At 55.4% G+C, this 21738-nt stretch overlaps 1 protein-coding gene across 3 annotated transcripts in view; it reads right to left on the reverse strand.

Annotated features, from left to right (window-relative positions):
• Positions 1-318: 318 nt before the first annotated feature.
• MAPKAPK3 (MAPK activated protein kinase 3) overlaps positions 319-21738 on the reverse strand; it is a 28149-nt gene continuing 6729 nt past the window's right edge. For all 3 annotated transcript variants that reach the window (XM_019984851.2, XM_019984852.2, XM_070776633.1), the window contains 9 exons: positions 8707-8846; positions 7442-7506; positions 6945-7024; positions 5035-5158; positions 3741-3816; positions 3289-3413; positions 2751-2836; positions 2402-2482; positions 319-1755 (listed from right to left, as the gene is read on the reverse strand). In XM_019984851.2, coding sequence (XP_019840410.2) covers positions 1603-1755; positions 2402-2482; positions 2751-2836; positions 3289-3413; positions 3741-3816; positions 5035-5158; positions 6945-7024; positions 7442-7506; positions 8707-8846 — 930 coding nt within the window. In that variant the 3' untranslated portion in view covers positions 319-1602. The remainder of the gene's footprint in view (positions 1756-2401; positions 2483-2750; positions 2837-3288; positions 3414-3740; positions 3817-5034; positions 5159-6944; positions 7025-7441; positions 7507-8706; positions 8847-21738) is intronic.

The following is a 21738-nucleotide window of genomic DNA, read 5'->3' on the forward strand; positions in this document are numbered from 1 at the left end:
CTCTGCCCGCCCTTCAGCAGGCTGGCACACAGCTGGGGGTGGCCACTGTGGGCAGACGCCAGCGCACACCGGGCCGGGGGTGGGTGTCACACACACGGTGTACTGGGAGGCATAGAGCTGGGGACACGGGGCAGCTGCCATCTCTTCGCCCCCTTGACCTCTCCAAGCTGGTGAGGCCATGGCCCTGGAGCCAGCCTGGCATGTCTACCAGGCCTGAAGCACCCTGTCCAGCAGGAGTGAAATTACTAGTAGGTGTGAGCACATGCCCTTGGGCTGCTTTTGTTCACTCGTGTAGATGAGAAACCCAGGAACAAGGGAAAAATGCCAAAATGCTCTTTATTAATACCTGGATATAAAACCCAGCAGTGTTGTCCTCCCTGACATGGTCTAGGGTTTCCCAGCCAGTGAGAGAAGGGTGAGGAACCAGGAAGCAGACTGGGGCCAGGCACTGGCCAGGCCCATATCAGGCATTCAGCATCCTGAGGCTCCCAGGGAAGTGTGGGGCTGGGTGATCCTGGAGCAGCAAGGGAGGGGCCCTGTCTGCTCCGACTCAGGCAAAAAAGAAAGGACCAGACCCTCTAAACAGCAGCCCTCCACTACCTCGAGTCTGACCCAAAGTACAGAAAGAGGCCCTGGATTAAGGGGGAGCCTCTTAGCCCTGCCTCCAGACATCCACTCTCACAAAAGTACACCAGGAGACAAGCCCTGTCATCAACCAGGACAAAGTAGGGGGTGAACCCTTAAGGACAGGCTTTCCTGCCTGGGATCCGATGAGCAGGTGGGGGCAGGGTAACTGTACTGGCTTTTGTCACAGTGACATTTTCCAAAGTAAAAAAAGGGTTAAAAATATCTGCCCCCCCCAAACCCCTCACTGAGATGAGAGGCCACTCTGGGTGGGGGTAGGGGGGTGTCGTAACAGGATGGTTGGGCTCAGGCACTCTGTGGAAGGAGACTTCCAAGGGCCCTGTGGGATGGGTTGCAGCAACACAGCGCTGGACCACCCAGGGAGCCAGGCAGACTGACCCTGACACTTCAGGGAGACCAAAGATGGAAGGGTGGAGGGGAGTCTGAGAGGGGTGAGTGGCACAAGGAGAGCATCCTCCCCAAGAAGGCAGGCAGACCCTCAATTGCCCCCCTCCCTCCCTTGCTCACTCACTCAGCATTCGAGACTGGCAACTCTGTCCCTGGTCGCCATGACAACCAGTGGCCGATGCCTTTCCCAAGGCCAGGCCCATCTGCCCACCCTCTGGGGAGCTTTTTCCACAGGAGGGAAGACCAACCACAACGCCGAGGGGCCTAAAACTCTAAGGCCAGGCCCTGAGCAGGATGCAGCCACAGGGCATTCAGGCCGCCGTGATCAAAGGCACTGGAGCTGCAGCACGTGGCTCCCTGGGGCCCAGGTTTTGGCCCTTCTCTAGGGCCTGACCCCGGGGTGCGATTCTGAAGGACTTGGGGTCATGTTCCCCCATCCCGAAGTTCCAAGTGACAAATTACAACACAACACAAACAACTCTTTTGTTAAAAAAACAGGGCCCTGAGCCCTCCAGGTCAGGGCTTCGGCCCACTCCAGTGTGTCCTCTGGCTCCCCCAAGGTCGCAGGAGCTACTGATTGTTGCAGCCCTGCGAGCCGGAGGAGCTGCCTGCCTGCTTCTTCCTCCGCTTGTTGAGGAGCCGGTTGTTAGAGGTCTTCAGGTCCTTGATCTTCACCTGGTCATAGTCCACCCGCATGGTTGCCAAGGCGCTGGTCATCTCCTCCTGGGGATGGGGATGGGGGGGAGCAGGTCTACTGACCTCAAGAGACCTCACCTCCTGCCTGAGTGGCCCCTTAATAGTGTCAGTGACGGCAGTGGCCACCTTTGCTGCCCGACCGCCCCCATGTACCCAGCTCTGGGCCCATCGCTTTGCCTCACGTAGTCCTCACTCCAGTCCTCTGTGGTAAAGACTGAGCTTACCTGAAAAGTCACAGGAAGTGTGGTGACTCCCTGGGACTACACCAGGGGTAAGCAGGACAGGGACTTGGACCAAAGGCCTTCAGGGGACACCATCGTGCTGTGCACCCAGGTTACCAGCGCCTGAAGACTGTGCCCAGATTGCCCCAGGCTCTGAGCCACTGCCCCACAGGCTCAAATCTGGCCTCTCCCGAGTCTAAAAGCAAGCTGACCGCCCTCCCAGACGCTGCAGATCATAAGAGCAATTATGGCCAAAGCTTGAGGCCAAAGCCCCACTTCACTGAGAGAACAAGTCGGAAGCACTGCCCTGAATAGGGTAGTGTGGCCCAAAGACCACTATGCGGTCACTGACACGAGGCGAGAGGGGGCCTAAGACCCAGGTTCTGGGAGGTCACCACCCTACAGTCCCTTTTTCCAAAACCCTGAGACCTGCGGGGAGATGGTCCACCCACCTTGACTTCATCCCAGTGGTCTCTGTCCTCCTGCAGCACTCGGGCCGTGTGGAGTGGAGTCTGGGGCACCACCATCGATTGCTGGAAGGAGCCCCAAGCCCATGGATCAGACCCTGCAGGCACCTGGGACAGCACTGGCTGCCCCCGACCCCGAACCCCTTTCTTTTGGGCTCATGGGGAATCTGAGGCTCAGGGTGGTGAAGGAGCCTGATGAGACCAGGAGCAGGCAAAGGCGGGGCACTACCGCATATCTGTGGCCCACCCCAGGGCCTCTGGAGCCGTCGACCACCCCCCCGGCAGCCCTGCTCAGGCTCATCACCCGGCCCACCAAGGACGAGGAGGCACTCACGTTGATCCAGGGATGGTTCATGAATTGCGTGATGGTCAGCCTCTCGGTGGGGTCCGTCTTCAGCAGGAGGCGGATCAGCTGCTTGGCTAGGGAAGAGAGGACAGTGGTGAGGCTGTGGAGCTGCTCAGAGCCAGTCCCCCCTCCCAGAGACTGCCAGCTCTGCAAAGCGCTCCCAAATTCCTAACCCACAGGAACAGTGCGCTGATAAGGGCTTCTTGCCGTAAGGCGCTAAGTGTTTGGGGTAATTTGCTAGGCAGCCATAAATAACTGATACAGGCCAGCTTTGTTCATGGTCCCCAAAGGGAAAACATGAATGAAGGACAAGAACTAGGGGAAGTTTTGAGGAGGCAGGTTTCAAGCCCATTTGGCAGACATAGAGAAGGACGTTCAAATGGTGAGATGACTTGCCTAGGATCACACAGCTGGGATGTGGAGGAAGCCAGGATCTAAACACAGGTCGGTTTGACACCTAAGTGGTCTCTCCCGGAAGGAAGGCGGCTGGGGTCTGGTGGAGCGAGCTAAGCAGAGAGTCACTCACCATCCTCGGAGACCTCGGACCACTCAGGGCTGGGGAAGCCATACTGGCCCAGGCGGATCCTCCTCTTCATCCCCGGGGAGATGGCCTGGCCCGTGTTGGAGTAGAAGGGCGGGAAGCCGCACAGGCTGGGGGAGGGCGGAGGTCATTCAGCACAGGTGTGGGGGCAGTGCCAGGGTGGACCCATTCTCCTCCCCAAGACCCTGACTGGGAGACAGGCAGCTAGACACCAGGGCAATAATATAAGCCCCCTGTACTCGGGGATTCGTCCCCAGGAACACCAGCTGCCCTTGCCATGGGGAGGCCTTTGGGGAGCCTGAAGGAGAGGTGTCCCATGACCAGAAGGGAACAGCAGACTGCTGGAAGAGTGGCCCGCTTGAGCCCTTCACCCTGCAAGGTGGGGGCAGAAGTGGTTCCAAGGGTACCCTCGGGTGCAGGAAAGGGATGGCACTCACAGGATGTACATGATGACGCCCAGGGACCACATGTCACATGACTTGTCATACTTCTCTGGACCCAGAACCTCAGGAGCTGCCAGGGCAGAGGGCACAGGAGGACCCTCAGTCCAAGGGTCTTGGGGCACCGGCAGGAGCCTACAGCCTGGGCAAGGTGGGAATAGGTGCCCGAGCCGGGGATGGGGCAGAGCAGATTGGTGTCTGGCACCTTCTGGGAAGGCAGCATGTGTGTGAAGTTGGGGGAGGAACAACAGCTCCCAGATAAAATAAACCCGTTTTCAGGCTGGGCTGTAAGAGATGATAACCTCCTAGCTACCTTGGGCCAATCTCAGCCATGGTGCGGTAGGGGAAGGAGAGAAGGACAGTCAGGGGTTGGGTGGGGTCCTGCCATAGCAGAGAGGGTCCCAGCCCAGCAGCTGCCCCGCATCCCCTGCCTCCTGAACAGACAGCCTAGGTCATGGGCAAGGAAGGGCCATGGCCAGGGCTCTGGGTTCCACTGTTCACCTGGCAACCATCCCATGGGGCCTTGGTCTTCCCATCTGTGTGATGAGATCGGTAGGCCAGGAGATTACTAAGTCAAAATACTGCAAAACACATCCTGGTAAACAGAGTGCCATTCCAGCTGTCTCAGGGGGCTTCCCACCCCTTCAACAGCTCTTGGAAGGCTTATCCTGAGGGAGAAGAGTCTTCTGTAAACAAGTCATCACCCCACTCTCCACGAAGGGGCACTTTCCGGGGGTGGGTGGGGTAGCTTCTCCAGGTCTAGGGGCTACCTGCTCACAGGGGAGCAGGGAGCTTTTCCAGGAAGTATGAGTGTGTGTGAAGCCCTGGGGCCCATCCTGGCCCTCACCTAAGGGATGCTTTCCCAAAACGCAGGTGGCTGGCCCCCTGCTTCCCTCTCATGTAGGAGGGCGCGCCTGCCCACTTTCTGAATATGACTCCCAGGAAGATAAAAACCGGAGAAAAACAACCGCACTTGGACTCCATCCCAAGCCGACGGCAGCCTTTTATCACATATATATTTAGAGCCACTGTGATGTCATTCAGCTCACAGGCCAGAGCCAGAATTTTCCTGGATCTATTTTCAAAAGCAAAAACTGAAGTTTGGGAGAATATTTTTGCAGCCTCCGGCCCCCCAGCTGCCACCTCCACACAGACAGAACCCCCCACTTCCCTCCTCACAGCGCTTTAACCCTTTGGCTTCTGCATCCCACAGGCTGCCCCAGACCACAGTGAGGCCGGGGTGGGGGGCGGGATACAATAAAGAGGTACCAGCCACATCCCAGGGACTCACCCACATAGTAGGGAGTGTAACATGGAGTTTGCAGGGCATTCTGGGTGGTCTCTTTGGCAAAGCCAAAGTCCGTGAGCTTCAGCACCGCATCTTTATCCTTGGACGTGTAGAGCAGGTTTTCAGGCTGGGCCAGGGAGAGAAAACATTAGTCTGGAGTCAGGCACCAAGTGGGGGCAGATTTCCACAGTGATCTGCAGTCAGATTTCCTTCCTCCCTCCCTCATCCAGACTGAGGCAGGAGGAGCTGGATCCATCTCACTAGAAAAGACCTGGGTCTTGGCCGCCAATGATGTGGGCCAAAGGCGGAGGAGACTAATGTGGCTGAGAGGTGACACCTTGTTTCACAGAGGGGAAACTGAGGCAGTGGTTCCACCAAGCTGGGGATAACTGAGTGCCACAGAGAGCCCAGGGGTAGGAACTTCTGAGCTTGAGTCGGTGATGCTGCCATGAGATGCCAAAATGAGGGTTCCAGGGGAACGGGGGGCTTCTCATGAGCCAGTGCTGCCAAGCACATATCCTGTACGCAGCCCAGAACAAGCATGTATGACAGGCCCCTACCTGAGGTTGCTTGGGGAACTCAGGCCCCGGGAGCTGCACAGAGGCCAGTCTTCCTGGTTATAGGGCACAGAGGGTCTGAGGGATGAAGGCAGTGGGGAGGTCTGCATGGAGGAGGCAGCACTCAGGTTGCTTTCTAATGAATGGGTAGGACCTAGGCCCACAGAGAGAAGCAGCAGAGCTGGGGCAGAGGCATGGAGTGGCACATGGAATTTCAGTTTGGAGCCAGTGAAAGCTATTTCTCAGGTTCTATTTGAGATGATCCAAACTTGGACTGGGGTGAAAAACAGGGAAGCAGTTTTTGTATAGGAATCTTCTCCATAGAAGGCTTTTCTCCCCTTAAGGGAAAAAAAGGAGGCCAGGGCCAAAATAAAGCAACAGTTCAGAAGGTGAGACTGTTGTGGCTCCACGTGTATCCAAAATCAAAGGGTAACTGCAAGACTTGGTGATACTCAGCCAGGGGAAGAACCTGATGCAGCAGCTGGACCTTCGGGTCTCCTCTGCCCGGCCTTAGGAGGAAATAAGTCTGGGGGACAGGGCAGTCAGGGTCTAGGTGGGGGCCAAGGGTCCAGGAGTCGTAACTCTGCTCTGACAGTGGCTGGCACATGCAGGTGAGTGTGTGTGTGCCTGTGAAGCTGCCTCGGTTTCCATTTCTTCCATCTGATCCTGATCACCTGTAAGATCCAGTCCTCCCTGGACAGGAAATTCGGAGAGAACATTCTCAAGCCCGTCCACTGGAGGGACAAGCAGTTCCAGCCGCTAGGATCACCTCCGCTCCTTTGTCCAGTGCCCAGCAAAGGGCCTCCTTCCCCTAAAATGCTGCCATCAGAGGCTCTGCCTACAGGAACTATGGCTGTTACTTCACACAAGCTGCAACAGTGTTGGGCAGCCCTGTCACCGAAGCCTGGCACACTGTCTTCACAAAATTCTTGCTGAGTGAACAAATGAATGCATGAATCCCCAGTGAGGCATCTGCAGAGCCTTGAGCAAGACAATTGCTCTCTGAGCCTCAGTTTCCTCATCTGTCAAATGGGTAATGGCACCCTCTCACAGGACTGGGTGAGGATTAAACGAGATGCTTCTCAGGACCCAGTGGCTCAAGGTAGGCACTAGTTTATTCTTATGCCTACTGGGATTATATATGCTTGAAGGAAACTAGGAGACCTATCTGGCTAAAGCACAATGAACACACTGGGACCGTGGGAGGAGAGGCTGAGCCATGCAGTATGGGCCGCAGGGAGAGGCCTGGAATGCCAAGCAAGGAACATGGCCTCTATCCAGGGGATGTTGGGGCCGCTGGTGTTTGTGGATAGCACTCTTTGTCCTGGTCCCCCAACATGGGTCCTGGAGCCTCACCTTGACATCTCGGTGGGCGATGTTCCGGCTGTGCAGAAACTGGATGGCAGTGCCAATATCCCGCATGATCTCTGCAGCTTCTGCAGACACAGACAGAGGAGGGGGCCACGGATGCCACTCAAGGGTCAGGCAACCCAGGGGGCCCCTCCCCATCACCCCTCTTTGGAGAGCACAAGATGGTGCACTCCTGCCACCCAGGACCCCACTTCAGACCCCAACCCTGGTCCCCCTAGTTTCTTCTGGAGATGCCCCCAGCTCAGCTGCTGGCTGGCACCAAGAAGCATTGAGGCCTCCATCCCAGGCCCATGGGGAGTCCATCTCTGACAAGCTGCCACAGACTCACAGAACCCCTTGGGGGAAGAACACTCTCCCCACAACCCTTGTTCAGGTGGGGAAACTGAGGCACAGAGAGGGACAGGGTCTTTTGTCCAGCATCACAAAGAAACTCTGTGTGCCCCATCTCAGCCCAAACTCCCCATGCAGCGGCACATACGTACCTCTTTCAGTGAAAGCCTGGTCACCACGCTCCTGAATCCTGCTGAACAACTCACCACCTTCCATGCTGTCAGAGAAAGCGGGGACAGACGGGGAGAATCAGGCGTCGATCTGCCCCTGCCCCAGGTCATGGGCCCAGGCCTCCAGCCCTGCTGCTGCTCCCCTGGGGGATGGTCACTGTCAGCCTCACCATGTCTTGAAGAGCCTTGTATGTGGTGGGCTGTTGGCTTGGGTGGGTTGAACTCAACTCTTCAAACTAGGGGAAGATCTTCCCCAGGGAGCATCTATGTTCCCAGGGACACTGTCTTGATCTGGCAGCCCCACCTTTATCCAAGTTTACCCAGGTGAGGAATGAGATGTCAGTTATCATCCTCATGACCACCGTTTTCTGAGCACCTACTGTGTGCCGTGCCCTGGGCAAACCCTTTGTGTGCACTGCTGTGTGATCCTGGGTGGGTCCCTTCACCTCTCTGTGCCTCAGCTTCCTCTTCGGTAAAACAGGGATTAGCGCACCAACCTCACAGAGTTGGGAAGACTGATTCAGCAGTACACACAGAGCACTTAGAATGAACAGGGTGAATGCCACAGTAAGATCTCCCTCCATGTAATTTTACATGAAAGTTACAGTGATCCAGAGAGGTGAGAGGCCTGACCAAGGTCACATAGCTAGTGAGTGACAGAGTCAGGATCTGAACCCCAAATCTGACTCAAGAGCTGCTACCCTATGGGGTGAGGGGGAACTTGAAAGGCAGACAGGGAGGAGCTGGAGGCCAAGACCCAGGGCCCAGGTTCTGAGGAAGGTTAGGGCTGAGCCACAGTGTTCATGGGAGAAGCCTAGGATGGAGGAGGCTGCTGGCTCCTGGATCCAGGCCAGGATCACCCAGCATCGGGAGTGGGGGGCAGGGGGGAGCCATGGGAGTGCAAATCCAGGCGAGGAGAAAGCCGAGGGACAGCACATATCTGACTCCTCCCCCAGTCTTCCCCCATCCCAGCCACATTCAGGGCTTGGTGGCCTTCTCCGACAGCTCTCCCAGCCCCTCCTCACCGAGGGGGAATCACACCCAGGGAAGCCATATTACAGTCACTGAGGATTCCACCCATGCAGGAGTGCTCTTGGAGCCAGCTGCCCAGGTCCATCACCCTTCAGGGGCTGGGGGGCCCTGCCAGGGCTGCTATCTGAAGAACAGAGACCTCTAAAGAATGGTGGGAGTTGAGGGGGTGGGCACAGGGGTACCAATGAGATGCTGAGGGAGGGTGGGCAGCATACCATTCCATGATGATGAGGAGACAGCGTTTGCTGTGATGCATATTCTCATAAACATCCAGGATGCGCACGATGTGGGGGCCACCGGAGGCCTGCCAGTGGTGGTCCACCTCCTGCCGGGCCTTGGGGCTGTCGTACAGGAGCTGAGGGCAGGGAGGCACAGACAGTGTCAGGCCCAGAATCCACTTTCCCAGGAGCCACCCAGACAGTGCCACTGCCCTCACTTGGCAGACAAGGACACACAGGCTCAGAGAGGCCTGTGACCTGCCTGAGGTCACCCAGCTGATGAAGGGCAAAAGGAAGATTCCAGTCCAGGTTGGATGCGTGGTCCAATGAGCCCCTGCACTTGGCTGAGGGTCAGCTTCAAGCAAGCTTAGCTTGTAGCTCAGGAAGGCCTGGGAGGTAGCTGAAAGCTTGGAAGGGCTCAGAGGCCAGAGAAGCCCCTGCCTCCTTTCCCAAGGGGAAGCAACTGAGGTGGAAATTGAGAGGATTTTGTAGTCAAATCACACATCAGTGTGAGACCCTGTGCCAGGAGCCATACATCCGTAGAGCCTCATGTTTCCAGTGGGATGACATGAGGGTTGTGGGCCAGAGGTAGAGGCTGGCGGGAAGGAGGACCCTGCTTGATGGGGGTGACTCCTTGGTAGGGTGAGGTTTCCGGGCTTGGGGTTAAATTCCTTCATGACTCAGTGTGACCTCAAGCAAACATTCACAGCTCTAAGCCACAGCCCACAACTCCGTAAAATGGAGTAATAACAGTCATCCCCACAGGATGCATCATAGCGAAGCAGGCAGCAGGTGGGTGGGCGTCAGGATCTTTGCTTGGGTTAACTCAGCCCCAGACTGTGGCTGCCAACCTTAAGGCCAATCGCCGGAAATGAGCAAGACCTTGAAATGGTCATGCTCAGAGGTGGAGGGGGTGGAGAAGTTGGCCTTCTGGGGGAGGCAGCCCAGAATGGGGAGAACAGGGATGAGGCATCCCCAGGTAAGGCTGCTCACATCTGCTTCCTGGTTGAACAGGGCTGAAGAGCAAGGCTGCTGATCAAGACAGGCTGAGCCCAGCTCTGTCTGGCTCAGTACCCACAGGACCCTGGGCCACCATGGGCCCTGCTTTCCTCCTGGGCAGGATGGTCTCCCCTCCTCTAGGGCATGTGCGGGGCAGCCTCTGGGACCAAGCTATCCAGGCAAAGATCAACTGGGGTGGAGAGGGAGACAGTGGGTCTCCGCATCTGTCTGATGCTGGTCTGGGGGGCTGTTCCCTTTGACCCTAGTATGGAGTGCAAGGAGGTGGGGAAGCCCCTCCACCAGCTTGGGGCTCCCGCTCCGCTAACAGTCCAGAATGGGGCACTCAGAGGCGGCTGTAGGCAGACGCTCCCAGCCTGGAAACCATGGATCCCTTGCTCGTGCTGCCTTTGCCTCCTCTGTTCTCTGCCCACACAGCTCCCATGCACCAGCTTCTTACTTAACAGCACTGGGGGAAAGAGGCTTGGTCACATCGGCTCCCCCTGCCCCCACTGCGTCCTGAGGTGCCTCCACAGGATCAAAGATGCATTTTCCCTCCCTGCTCTGTCCTTTCTGCACCTCGTCTCTGCTTGGCCTCCCAACACCTCTTTCCTAGCCGACCTGACCATGTCCTGGCAGGGCCTCCAGGAGGGTTCCTGGACCCTCACTCTGTCCTGCTTCTGGTACCCCAACCCCTGTACCAGGGTCCTCTCTCTCCTCTCCTCAAAGGCCCAGCCCACAGCTGATAGGGTTTCTGTGGGGTCCTCAGTCCCACCTCCTCCCCTCTGGCTCTTCTCCACCCGTCCCCACCCTCACTCCTTAAATCTCTAGCCCTCGTGCTCCAGATAAAGACCACCTTCTTCCCTGGTATCCAGAGCTTGCCTTCCTCTCCGGGCTCCCTTTCTGCTGCCCTGGCCCCAGAACACCTGGCTCAGATCGGAACACCAGACGCACTGGCCCCAAACAAGCCTCACGCTCTGCCCACACCCTGTGTTCTCTTGCTCCATCTCCTTCTCCACTGGGCCAGCTCTCCCTTGTTGAGGAACGTTCTGGGCTCGGTTCAGATGTCTCCTGCTCTTAGAAGTCCTCCCAGCACCTCCCTCAGTGGTTTTTGCCTCTGCACCTCCACCAGGCTGGAGGGAGCATGAAGGTAGAGGGAGGTGGGGTTAACCTGGGAGTCCCCGGCTGGGGTCTGGCAGAAAACACTGAGCTCCGGAACAAAGGATGGGATGATGGGTTTGATCCCTGGTCAGGGGACTAGATCCCACACGCCGCAACTAAGACCCAGTGCAACCAAATAAATAAATAAATATAGATTTTTTTTTTTAATCTTAAGAAAACACTGCCCGCTTCCAGAAAGCTCCTGCATCATCTCCCTTTTCTCTTCCCTCCTATGCACCACTTTATCATGACCTACAATTAGCCTGTTCCTTTGATAACTCTATAAACACACACATACACATTTAGACAATACACTTTCAATATGCCTGGCTCTGTTCTGAGCCTTTTACAAATATTAGGAGGAAGGGACCTTATTACCACCATGGAGGCAGGGAGAGATGAGTAACTGATCCCAGATCATGCGGCCGTTTCCCCAGTCAGGCTGGCACTGGGCCGTCTCCGGCTTCAGACTGTGGGCCCCCGTGGGCAGGGCCAGTCTGGGTTCCAGTGCTGACACAGAGCACTGGCTCAGATAATACTTGGGGATTTAATGAACAAACCTATCAAGTCGGGGGAAAGGGAAGAAACCCTCACAACCCACCGTGAGGAGAGAATAAGAAGAAACTGAGGGAGGAGCCAGGAACAAATGAGAGACATGACAACCCAGCCCAACTTCCTCCCCGCTGTACTCACCTGCGCCCTCTGGCGAACCAGACTTTACCTCTTCTAGGAAGCCCATCCTGACTCCTCCAGCCCACAAGCCCATGGCTACAAGTAGGCTTCATTCATGCAAGTACCTGAGGGGTCACTATCCTTCATAAAAGGGATCCTCAAGCAAGAGCCCCATCTTCCCAGGCATGGAAAAGAGCACAGGGCTAAGACAGGAGGCCTGAGTTCTACTCCTCTTCTCTGTGTGACCTGGGGCTGGTCTTTGCCTCTCTGTGCCTCTGTTTCCCTGGTGTTAAGATGCAGGGCTTGGTCTGTACTGGAAGGATGGGAACCACAGAGGGGACCTCTGGTCAGGGGCTCCTCAAAGTACCTACTACAGCCCCTTGCCAACATCACTGTGCTCACTGAGCAGCCTCTGGGTCTCCACTGACCCCCATATCCTAACACCTGAAACTGCTGGAGGCCACTCAGTATCCTGGTCCCCAGTCACAGCTGGGAAGAAAAGAAGATGGGGTGCCCAACAGATCCACATCTTGGTCTCACTCCCACTCGATGCCCCTGAGCCCCCCCAGAGGTACACCAGAGTTGGGAGGGTCTGTGATGTCTCCTGAGTTGCTCCACGGTTCCAGCTAGTGCCCAACAGGCTCCCCTGCACACCTGTGGGACGGAACCCTGGCTTCTTCCTCTGGGACGGCTCCCAGCTGTGCTGGAGGTGTGCCCCCACCCCCCCACTGATGTCAGGTAAGTACTGAATCTGAGATGACACTTCCTTGATCAAATGACAATGCTCTAGTTACAGACTCTGCTGAAGTGGTTTCTACTTCTCCCTTCTCGCCTCACTCTCCTTTGCCATTTCTCATCAACCTCCAGAACCCACAGTCAGACGGCTGAGATGCTGACCAATCCCACCAGACTGCAGACCCCCTCACAGCTTGAGGACAGAGGAGCCTGCTTCCCAGAGACACAGCTGCCCATGCCCCTCTGGCTCTCCAGGTGTAATGGAGCCTCAGAATCGGCCAGACCACTCCACTATCTCCACAGTGTCTCTTCCCACCCAAGCACAGGGTTTACGGCGGGTGGAGGGATTCTTGAGTTCAGGAGCTGGGAAAACAACTGCAGCAATTGACTGTTTGGAAAACAATTTATAGTTTACAAAACACTCTTTTCCTTTATCTCATGGGAATGCTTGGTGCCACCCTGTGAGGCAAGCAGGGTGGAAACCAACAGCCCCAGTTTGCAGACTGAGGCAAAGAGTCTCTGGAGGGTGAAGTCACTGCCCTGGGGCCGCCAGGCTGGAGTAAGGTGAGGCTGGGAGAGCAGGACTCCACACAGAGCATCCAGACAACCCCTCCCAGAGCAGGGATGAGAGGCCAGGGTGGCCCCAAGTCAGAGAGGCAGTGGCCAAAACTACTGCTTGCAAGACTCGGGAATCTTGCTCCAAAATTAAATGTGTGCATAGGGGCGTGGCGTGCACACGAGCAGGGGAGTATGTGTGTAAGTGTGTTCATGTGCTTGGAAACATGGGTACCTGGACACATGAGTACATGCATGCAAGGGGTACGTGCATGGGTGTGTACGGGTATGAGGAATGTGTCAGTGTGTGTGGGCCAAGGTATGTGTGCGTCTCTGAACTCTATGATATTAACTTTGAAAATAAGGCCCATCGATCTGTCCATTTGGGTTTCCCAAGTGGCTCAGTGCTAAAGAATCTGCCTACCAATGCAGGAGATGTGGGTTCCATTCTTGGATTGGGAAGATCCCCTGGAGAAGGAAATGGCAACCCACTCCAGTATTCTTGCCTGGAAAATCCCATGGACAGAGGAGCCTGCTGGGCTATAGTCCATGGGGTCGCAAAAGAGCTGGACACAACTTAGTGACTAAACAACAACAATCTGTCCATTTATTTGTCTATTTTTCTGAATATTTTCTATTTTTCTGAAGTGTCAAGCAGAGAACTGGGCATAGACAGGTGCCCAAGAAATACTGGGGTCTTGCTGCCACAACTCAACCTGTGACAGTCTTGCCTGGGCAGGTGACCAAGCCTAGACCCTTCTGCTCAGACCTCCTCTCCCACTGAGATCCTATCTCCACTGCAGGACCCTCCACCTCATGTTGCCCAGAGCTGTGAAAGCACTCTGTCTGCCTTCCCAGAGCATCAGACAGATCTGGGGTGTCTGCAGTGACTCTGTAAGACACAGCCTAGGGACCAACCCCCATCACCCTTCTTCAGCCATCTCCCAGCCCAGGAAAGGCTACCTTCCCAGACCCACATGCCCCTTCACATAGCCAGTTCACCCCTGGACATATTCTCTAGTAAAAATGTTCACAGTATCGCCCTCTCTCTCCGCCCCCCCACCACACACAGGACGCCCCAAGGCCCTGGGCTGGACAAGCAGCCTCTCCCACTCCACCCCAACCTCCACACTCCCAGCCAATTAACCTACAGCCTTGGCCAAGCTGCTGGGGCCTCTGCCGGAACACCCACTCCTTCCGGGGGAAGATAGCTGGTTTATAATCTCTCCCATCAGTGAAACAGCAGCAAATTAAGAAATATGAACTCTGGATTTCAGGACGGCCCACAGCCTGAACCTCCCAGAGGCCAGGGATCTACTTCCTCTCACTGATCTGTGGGTCAGCAAATTCCCATGATTTCCACTTTCTTGGAATTCCAACTTTGTTTGGTGCCCGAGGAGAGAAAGGCAGGAAGGATTGCTGAGCTCCCCCAACACCTTCTCTCCCACGCCGGGGTCTCAGCCCAGCCTCAGGCAGGGGTAGGCTGGAATTCTCAGGAGTGGCATCTCTGGGTCGTTGATTACACCACAACACGCACGCTGGGTGTCAAACACTCAGGCAGTGGGTCTGCACAGAATGTTATGGGGAAATCTAGGTTTGCGACATTTTTTTTTCCACTGTGGAGAACCCCAATTCTCTACAGAGTGAGGTTACAGGTGAGAAAAAGCACTTTGGACTTACTAAACCCCCTCTTGGTAAGAGTTTTCAACTCAACCATATCTGAGGTTCTTTCTGGCTCCAAGCTCTGTAATTATTTGGGATTATTTTCCCATGGGGACATATCTAACTTTATGAGACACCACTGGAAGAGCAGGATTCATTTCAGAGCCAGATATTGAGACCACCTGCCCTGTGCCATTAGCAGCAGGCATGGCATTCCGGCCCCTGGCCAGCTCATGGGACCCGTGCTGGCTGCTTTGCCTACTTAGAACGGAGAGCATAGCCTCTGATGGGATGGTATAGGCTGACCTCAAGTTCAGGGTTCTAAGCAGGAATTTCCTTCTTAAGGTCTCAGTATCTTCATTATAAGGGCTTCCCAGGGGGCTCAGATGGTAAAGAATCCACCTGCCTACGTGGGAGATGCAGGTTCCATCCCTGAGTTGTCAAGCACCCCTGGAGGAGGGAATGGCAACCCATTCCAGTATTCTTGCCTGGGAAATCCCATGGACAAAGAAGCCTGGCAGGCTATAGTCTATGGGGTCACAAAAGAGTCAGACATGACTGAGCCACTAAATAACAATAACAGTTTTCTTTATAGAGCCAGACTCGTCCCCTCCTCACTGGCTTCACCCTCTCCTTCCCCGCAAGGGCATCAGTGCTATTGGAGAGCTGTTGGTCACGTCAAATCTGACTTTTTAACCACGGTCTCAAATTAGAGCCTCAGACATGTGCCATTACTCTCTCACGCACTCATTTCCCCGGCTTTCGTAGCTCATTAAGGGAGCTAATGGAACCGATTTTGCAGCTATGGATGAGTTGGCCCCACGCCAGATGAGACCTCGCTTCATTAAGTTCTGGCTGTATCCTGTCCTCCTCAGCGGCTGAGTTCCAGGGAGGTCGGCTCACATGATGCTCCTGACCCCAGATGCCTGGGCCCCGTCTGAACGCCGGATGACTGATGGAGTTACACCCCCTTTGCAACAACTGTCCCTCCCTGGTGCTCGGCCAGTGCTGCGTTGGCCACGGTGCTTGGTCACAGACACCACCTCATTCAGGACTCACCATCTGCTGAGGAGAACCAGCATCGTCCTTTTCCTGTGGGGAAGCCGTGACTCTGAGAGGTGAAGTGACCTGCCCAGAGTCACACCACTGGGTCGTGAGAGTCAAAACTGGGACCCGCAATGAAAGAATAACAGAACTCTACATTGCCAAACCTACGATTTAATAGAAAAACCTGTAATCACTTTTTAAAATCCAGATGCATATCAGAATTATCCTGAAATTTTTTGGAAAAAAACCAAAACTTAGACCCAGACCCGCTGGCTTCTAGGCAGTGAGGACAATGCAGGCAGCTGCTGTGCTCCTTTTGTTCATGGGCTCAGCCCCACAACCCTGGGGCTAGACCAGGCTCTGCCATTTAATGATTGTTAACAGCGGCTGCGACGGCGGCAGTTCACAGAGCGCCTCCTGGGTACCAGGCACTCTACACACACCTGAGCTTTTGTCCTTCAACAAGGACACCACTGACCATCATTCTCAACTGAGGAGACAGAGGCTCAGGAAGGTTTTATAGCTTCTCTGGGTCACAAGTGTCACACAGGGCCACCTCTGAGTCTAGGAGTCCTTTGGGAACCAGGAGTCAACCGTCATGCCCAGGGAGGACTGCCCGTTTTACAGATCTCTTCCTGACCCCTACGAACATTTACTGGTCCTGCCTGGGGGCCAGGCCGGGAGCTGAAGTTGGGAATGCTGCCACAGACTGTCCCCCGGGACCAGGGTCTATGGATGAGTTACTGCTGGTTAGGATGCCTGATGAGGATGTAGGCACTAAGGAACTGGGCCTGGATCCTTCTCCTCTCTTTTTCTTTCTTTCCAGATTTAGAACCTGGCAGACCAGAACCAGGAACAAGGAGGGCCCCCAAAGAGCTGCTCCCAAACCAGGCCAAGGCTGGGGTATCTGATGGCTGGGAATGAGAGGAAAGTGGCTTGACTGGCTTGGAGCCTCCCTAATCACCTGCCACCAGAGTCCTGGGAGGTGGGAGTGGCTGGGGCTCTGAGCCCAATATCTGCCTGGGAAGCTCTGCCAGCAGGAGAGCCAACACACATTTTGAAATTGTGAAATCTCAGGGGGCTTCCATGGTGGCTCAGTGGTAAAGAATCCACCTGCCAATGCAGGACACACGGCTTCAAACCCTGACCTGGGAAGATCCCACATACCATGGAGCAGTGAAGCCCGTGCACCACAACTGCTGAAGCCTTGCACTCTAGAGCCGCTGCTCCGCAACAAGAGACACCACTGCAATGGGAAGCCCGCACATCCCAACTAGAGACAGCCTGTGCAGCAGTGTGACCCAGCACCACCAAAAAGAAATAAATAAAACAATTAAAAAAAAAAACTAAAGAACACAAGACTCCTTCAATTTGCTAAATTTTGGTGGCCTCAGTTTGTCTGCCTCCTACCAGCCCCAGAAAACCTAGAAACGAAAGTAGAAGTGCCAGGTCTGGGTGAGGGTTGGGGTAGGGGAAGAATGCTTCTGGAAAGAGGAAGCTAAGCCAGGCTCCCAGGGAGGGAGGGGGAGGGCCGGTGGGAACACAAGTGCTAGCTGGAGCAGGCGCGGGTCCCACGCATAGGAAGGACCAGCTATGCCACAGGGCTCTGGGTCAGACAGACCTGCATGCTGGATGCAGGGGCCAGTTCCATCCGATCCGCACCGAACCAATCTGGAAAGTGGGGACAGTGACAGTACTTACTGAGAACACACAGAGAGCTCAGACAAGCACAGTGCCAAGTGCAGAGTAGAAATGGGCTTTGAGGTTTGCTTGGCTTCACGAGTCCCCCTGGGTCTCGCTCTGATGTGGCCTCATGCTCTTCACCTCTCTGGTCACCAGAATTGGGGGCAATTCAGGCACAGCCTCTAGGACCCAGGGAGGCTGATCCCCTCCAGTCCAGCAGGTCACAGGAAACAGATCCTGAGAGGGGCAGGACCAGGCTGTGCAGAAGTAGACTAAGAGTCAAAAGTCTATGGATATTGGGACTTCCCTGGTGGTCCAGTGGTTAGGCCTTTCCAATCCAAAGGTACAGTACAGGCTCCATACCTGTTTGGGCTAAGATCTCACATGCCTCGCAGCCAAAAACCCAAAGCATAAAACAGAAGCAATATTACAACAAATTCAAGAAAAACTTTAAAAATGGTCCACATTAAAAAAAAAAGAAGTCTCTGGATACCGTTTTGCTGTGAAAGACTCAGTGAGGAGGGGCAGGCCCTCCAGGGTGTGGGAAGATCAGGGCTGATCTCAGGGAAGGGACCCTGGGGCACAGGAACCATGGCTGAGTGCTAGGGACCTAAACCAGGGGACTGACCTGGCCCTCAGCTTGGGCAGACTGGAGGTAGGGGCACATTCCCACTCTCCCAGGTGGCAGATACCTTTACATCCTGGGCTCGTTCGTGCCCCTGTTCAAGCAATGTCCCCTTCTGCAGAGTATGTAGTGACCCTGACCTTAATGACCTGAACCCCAGCTCCTCATCTGTGAAATGGGCCTGCAGTCTCCTCACCTATGGCACTGAGGGGAGGGGAGCGGGCAGGTCTGAGACTATGGGCACCCGTTTCATAGGTAGGGAAAGAGGCCCAGAAAGAGCTAGAACCTCCTTCCACTCCCAGAGGTTACACAGTGTGTAAGTGGCAGGATCAGAGCTCCCTCTGCCCCAGGAGGTGGCAGACCCCAGCATCTGGCCCACAGACTTCCCACAGCGGGTGAGGAGAGGCCATACACGTGCCTTGCGAGCCCCTGAGCACATACTCAGAGGGTCTGGCTTCTCTTATCGTCTAACTTCTTAGAGGAAAAGAGGATTTTTCTGTCAAAATCAGCTACATAACAGTGAAACGTTACCCTGGTTCTGTTTCTTCTGTGATAGCATAAAAATAAGACATCTTCATCCTAAGACAGGAAAATTCTTAGCAAATGTGTTTTAGTTTAACCTCAAAAAGGTCTCTTCTACCTATGGCTGATTCATGTTGAGGTTTGACAGAAAACAGCAAATTTCTGTAAAGCAATTCTCTTTCAATAAAAAATAAATTTAAAAAAAGGAGGATCTCTTCAATGGTCCCTCCTCATGAAGAGACCCCACCTTGGCCACAAAGTCTGTGCCCCCAGCTGGCCAGTGGTGCCCATAGAGCCCGCGCAGGGCTACAGAGGACTGGCGGGTGTGGAGAGGGTGACTGAGGCCATGCCCAAGCGACCCCTGCAGAGGCCCCCAGCTGGCCATGCTGTGGTCAGCTCTGGAGAAGGGACCCAGCACACCCGAGCTCTCACAAGAATGACCACTGGTCTCTCCCCTGGAGGACGAAGATGACAAAGGAACACAAAGTGGCTCTGCATCTCTCCCGCTTCCCTTGGCTTCAGCCAACCTCATATCCGCTCTGCATCTCTCCCGCTTCCCTTGGCTTCATCTGCGTCCCTGCAGCTCCCCACACAGGCCTGTGTGAGCACCAGCAGCCAGGCTCCTCCCCGGGGAGGCCGGGAAACCGGCTGCCCAGGCTTCCAGCCTCGCTTGGCGCCTGGCCCCTTTCTCTCTGCTGCTCCTGTTGGGTTAGAAGGCTCCAGGCCTTCGACACCTGACCCCTGGCTCCTGGGAGAAGTCTCTGGAGCCACAGCCATGAGGAAGAAGTAGAAGGGGAGGAAGGCCCCGCCCTGTGGGCAGCCAGGGTGACAGCCTGGCAGCAGGGACACTCCTGACACGGGAATGGGCTGAGTGACTCACCCTCCCTCTCCCAGGCCTCCAAGGGTAAGGACACACCCCAGTACAGGCTCAGCTGACTCAGGGCGTGAACCGAGTCACACAGAGCAGTGGAGAGGGGTCTTCGAACCTGAGTCATAATTGCCCAGCTCCTGTCCCTAGTAGGACACATACCCAACCGGTGGTATCACCACAGCTGACTGTTCCCCTGGCAACACCACTGCCAGCTGGCCCAGGAGCGGCATCTTGGGGCATCCTCTTCATAGCCTTCTTAAAAGGGGGGCCCTTGAGAAGCAGAGCACCCAGCCCCTTACATTACTGACCCCCACTGACAGGGCACACAGGGAAGGAAGGCTGAGAGCCACCATGTGGCTGCCAGACAGGCCAGGGTTCCAGGGCTTCTTCGCCTTTCTGAATCTCAATCTCCATATCAGTGACAAGGTGGTGATAACAACCCATTCTTGGATTCTGTATTTGTGTTCAGCATGTTGGAAGCATTCAAAGGGACAAGTGGGTGCTCTTACCCTCACCCCCACCCCCTGTGCCACTGCCTGCCAGAGGGCATGGAGAGCACCGGCCAGGCCCTCAGGCACAGCCCAAGAAGGGGGCTTGTGTGGGTTCACGGAACAGCTATGGAATAAACTATGAGTTCCTTGGGGGCTTCCCTGGTGGCTCAGATGGTGAAGAATCTGCGGGAGACCCGGATTCAATCTCTAGGTCAGGAAGATCCCCTGGAAAAGGGAATGGCTACCCACTCCAGTATTCTTGCCTGGCGAATCCCTCGGAGGCTGAGCCCTTAAGAACAGGGCAGTGCAAGTGGCAGGTCAAGGCTCTGGCCCGTCACACTCCTGAAATAGACTGTGAGCCACACTGAGGTGGGGGTGGGGGCAGGGGCCGGGTGCAGGCTAGAGGGCCAGCGGCTCAGGGGTGCTCAGCCCAGGAGTGCAGGGCGGCGCACAGTCTCACAGGTGGCCCCATCGAGTCTCGGAGCCCCACTCCAGGCTCCTTCAGCCCCTCTCTCCCCAACTTCAACCCAGGAATCCTGGGGGGTCCCAGTCTTGCACCACTGTCCCAAGCAAAAGGCTCAACCATTGAGCCATAAAAGGAGACCCACCGGCGGAGGCCACAGCCAAGGCTGACTTCCCACACCCCACGGGGACGCCTCAGGTTACAGGTTTGACGCTACTGCTCCAGGAGCACCCGGTCAAGGCCGGAATCAGGAGGAAACACTGAGCAGCAAGGGTGTGGGCGGGGCTCCTCCTTCTTGTCCTACCCTCGTCCGATCCCTGGGGGTGGAGCAGACTTTCAGGGTGACTAGGATGAGTCCTGAGCACCGGACCAGCCCCCGTCTGTCCTCTGCCTGCCCTCAGCCAACACCAAGCCCGAAACCCACAGGACAGAGGGGCAGGGTCTGAGAGGGGAGCAACCAAGTGACAGCAGGAGAAACAGAGCTGGGAAAGAAGAAAGGGGAAGGACAAGGAGGCGGAGAAGACAGAAAGGGAGAGCATCACAAAGGGAAAGCAGCAAGCACAAAGCCACAGTCAAAAGAGAAAAGCGATCCTAATCCCAAACCGGCAAAAAATAAAACCCAAATCAATTTTCTCAGCGTCTCTGACCTGTCCAGTGCTAAAAAGGCCTCCTGAGGCGCCCTGTTCCCCCAAAGAGCCACCTGGTACCCCTGCCCTAAACACACTGCCACAGTTCCCACACAGAAGGATTTTAATCACAATTACACTGGGCCTAATCCAGTTAGTTCCCGAAGGGCAGAGGGTGGGGAGGGGATTCTTTCATACCATTCTTTCCAACCCTGGAAGCGGCTGGCTGCCCCAGGTGCAGTGTGAACACAAGGGAGTCCTGAGGAAGGCCAAGAATGTGCCGCTAAGAAATGCTCCATAAAGAAGGCTGAGCACCAAAGAATCAATGCTTTTGAACAGTGGTGTTGGAGAAGACTTTTGAGAGTCCCTTGGACTGCAAGATCAAAGCAGTTGATCCTAAAGGAAATCAACCTTGAATATTCATTGGAAGGACTGATGCTGAAGCTAAAGCTCCAATACTTTGGCCACCACATGTGAAGAGCCAACCCATTGGAAAAGACTCTGATGCTGAGAAAGATTGTAGGCAGAGGAGAAGGGGATGACAGAGGAGGAGATGGTTGGATGGCATCACCAACTCAGTGAACATCAATCTGAGCAAGCTCCAGGAGATGGTGAAGGACAGGGAAGCCTGGCGTGCTGCAGTCCATGGGGTCACAAAGAGTTGGACACGACTGAGTGACTGAACAACAACAACAAAGAAATGTACTCAGGCCGCCCCAAATGACAGCCCTGCGCCTTACAGGCTCTTGCTGTCTCACGACAGGATCCTGGGGATGTTAGCCACCAAGACCAACTTCTGCTTCCCACCACATATCCAAACCCCTTGCCACAAAGACAACTGTTTTGCAAAAAATTCCCAAACTGCTTTTTCCAAGGTTACTCGGGGAGAAGGCGGAAGGAAGCCCAGAGTCTGGTCCTCT

This window comes from Bos indicus, chromosome 22 (genome assembly GCF_029378745.1).
Source record: "Bos indicus isolate NIAB-ARS_2022 breed Sahiwal x Tharparkar chromosome 22, NIAB-ARS_B.indTharparkar_mat_pri_1.0, whole genome shotgun sequence".
Taxonomy (NCBI): Eukaryota; Metazoa; Chordata; class Mammalia; order Artiodactyla; family Bovidae; genus Bos; species Bos indicus.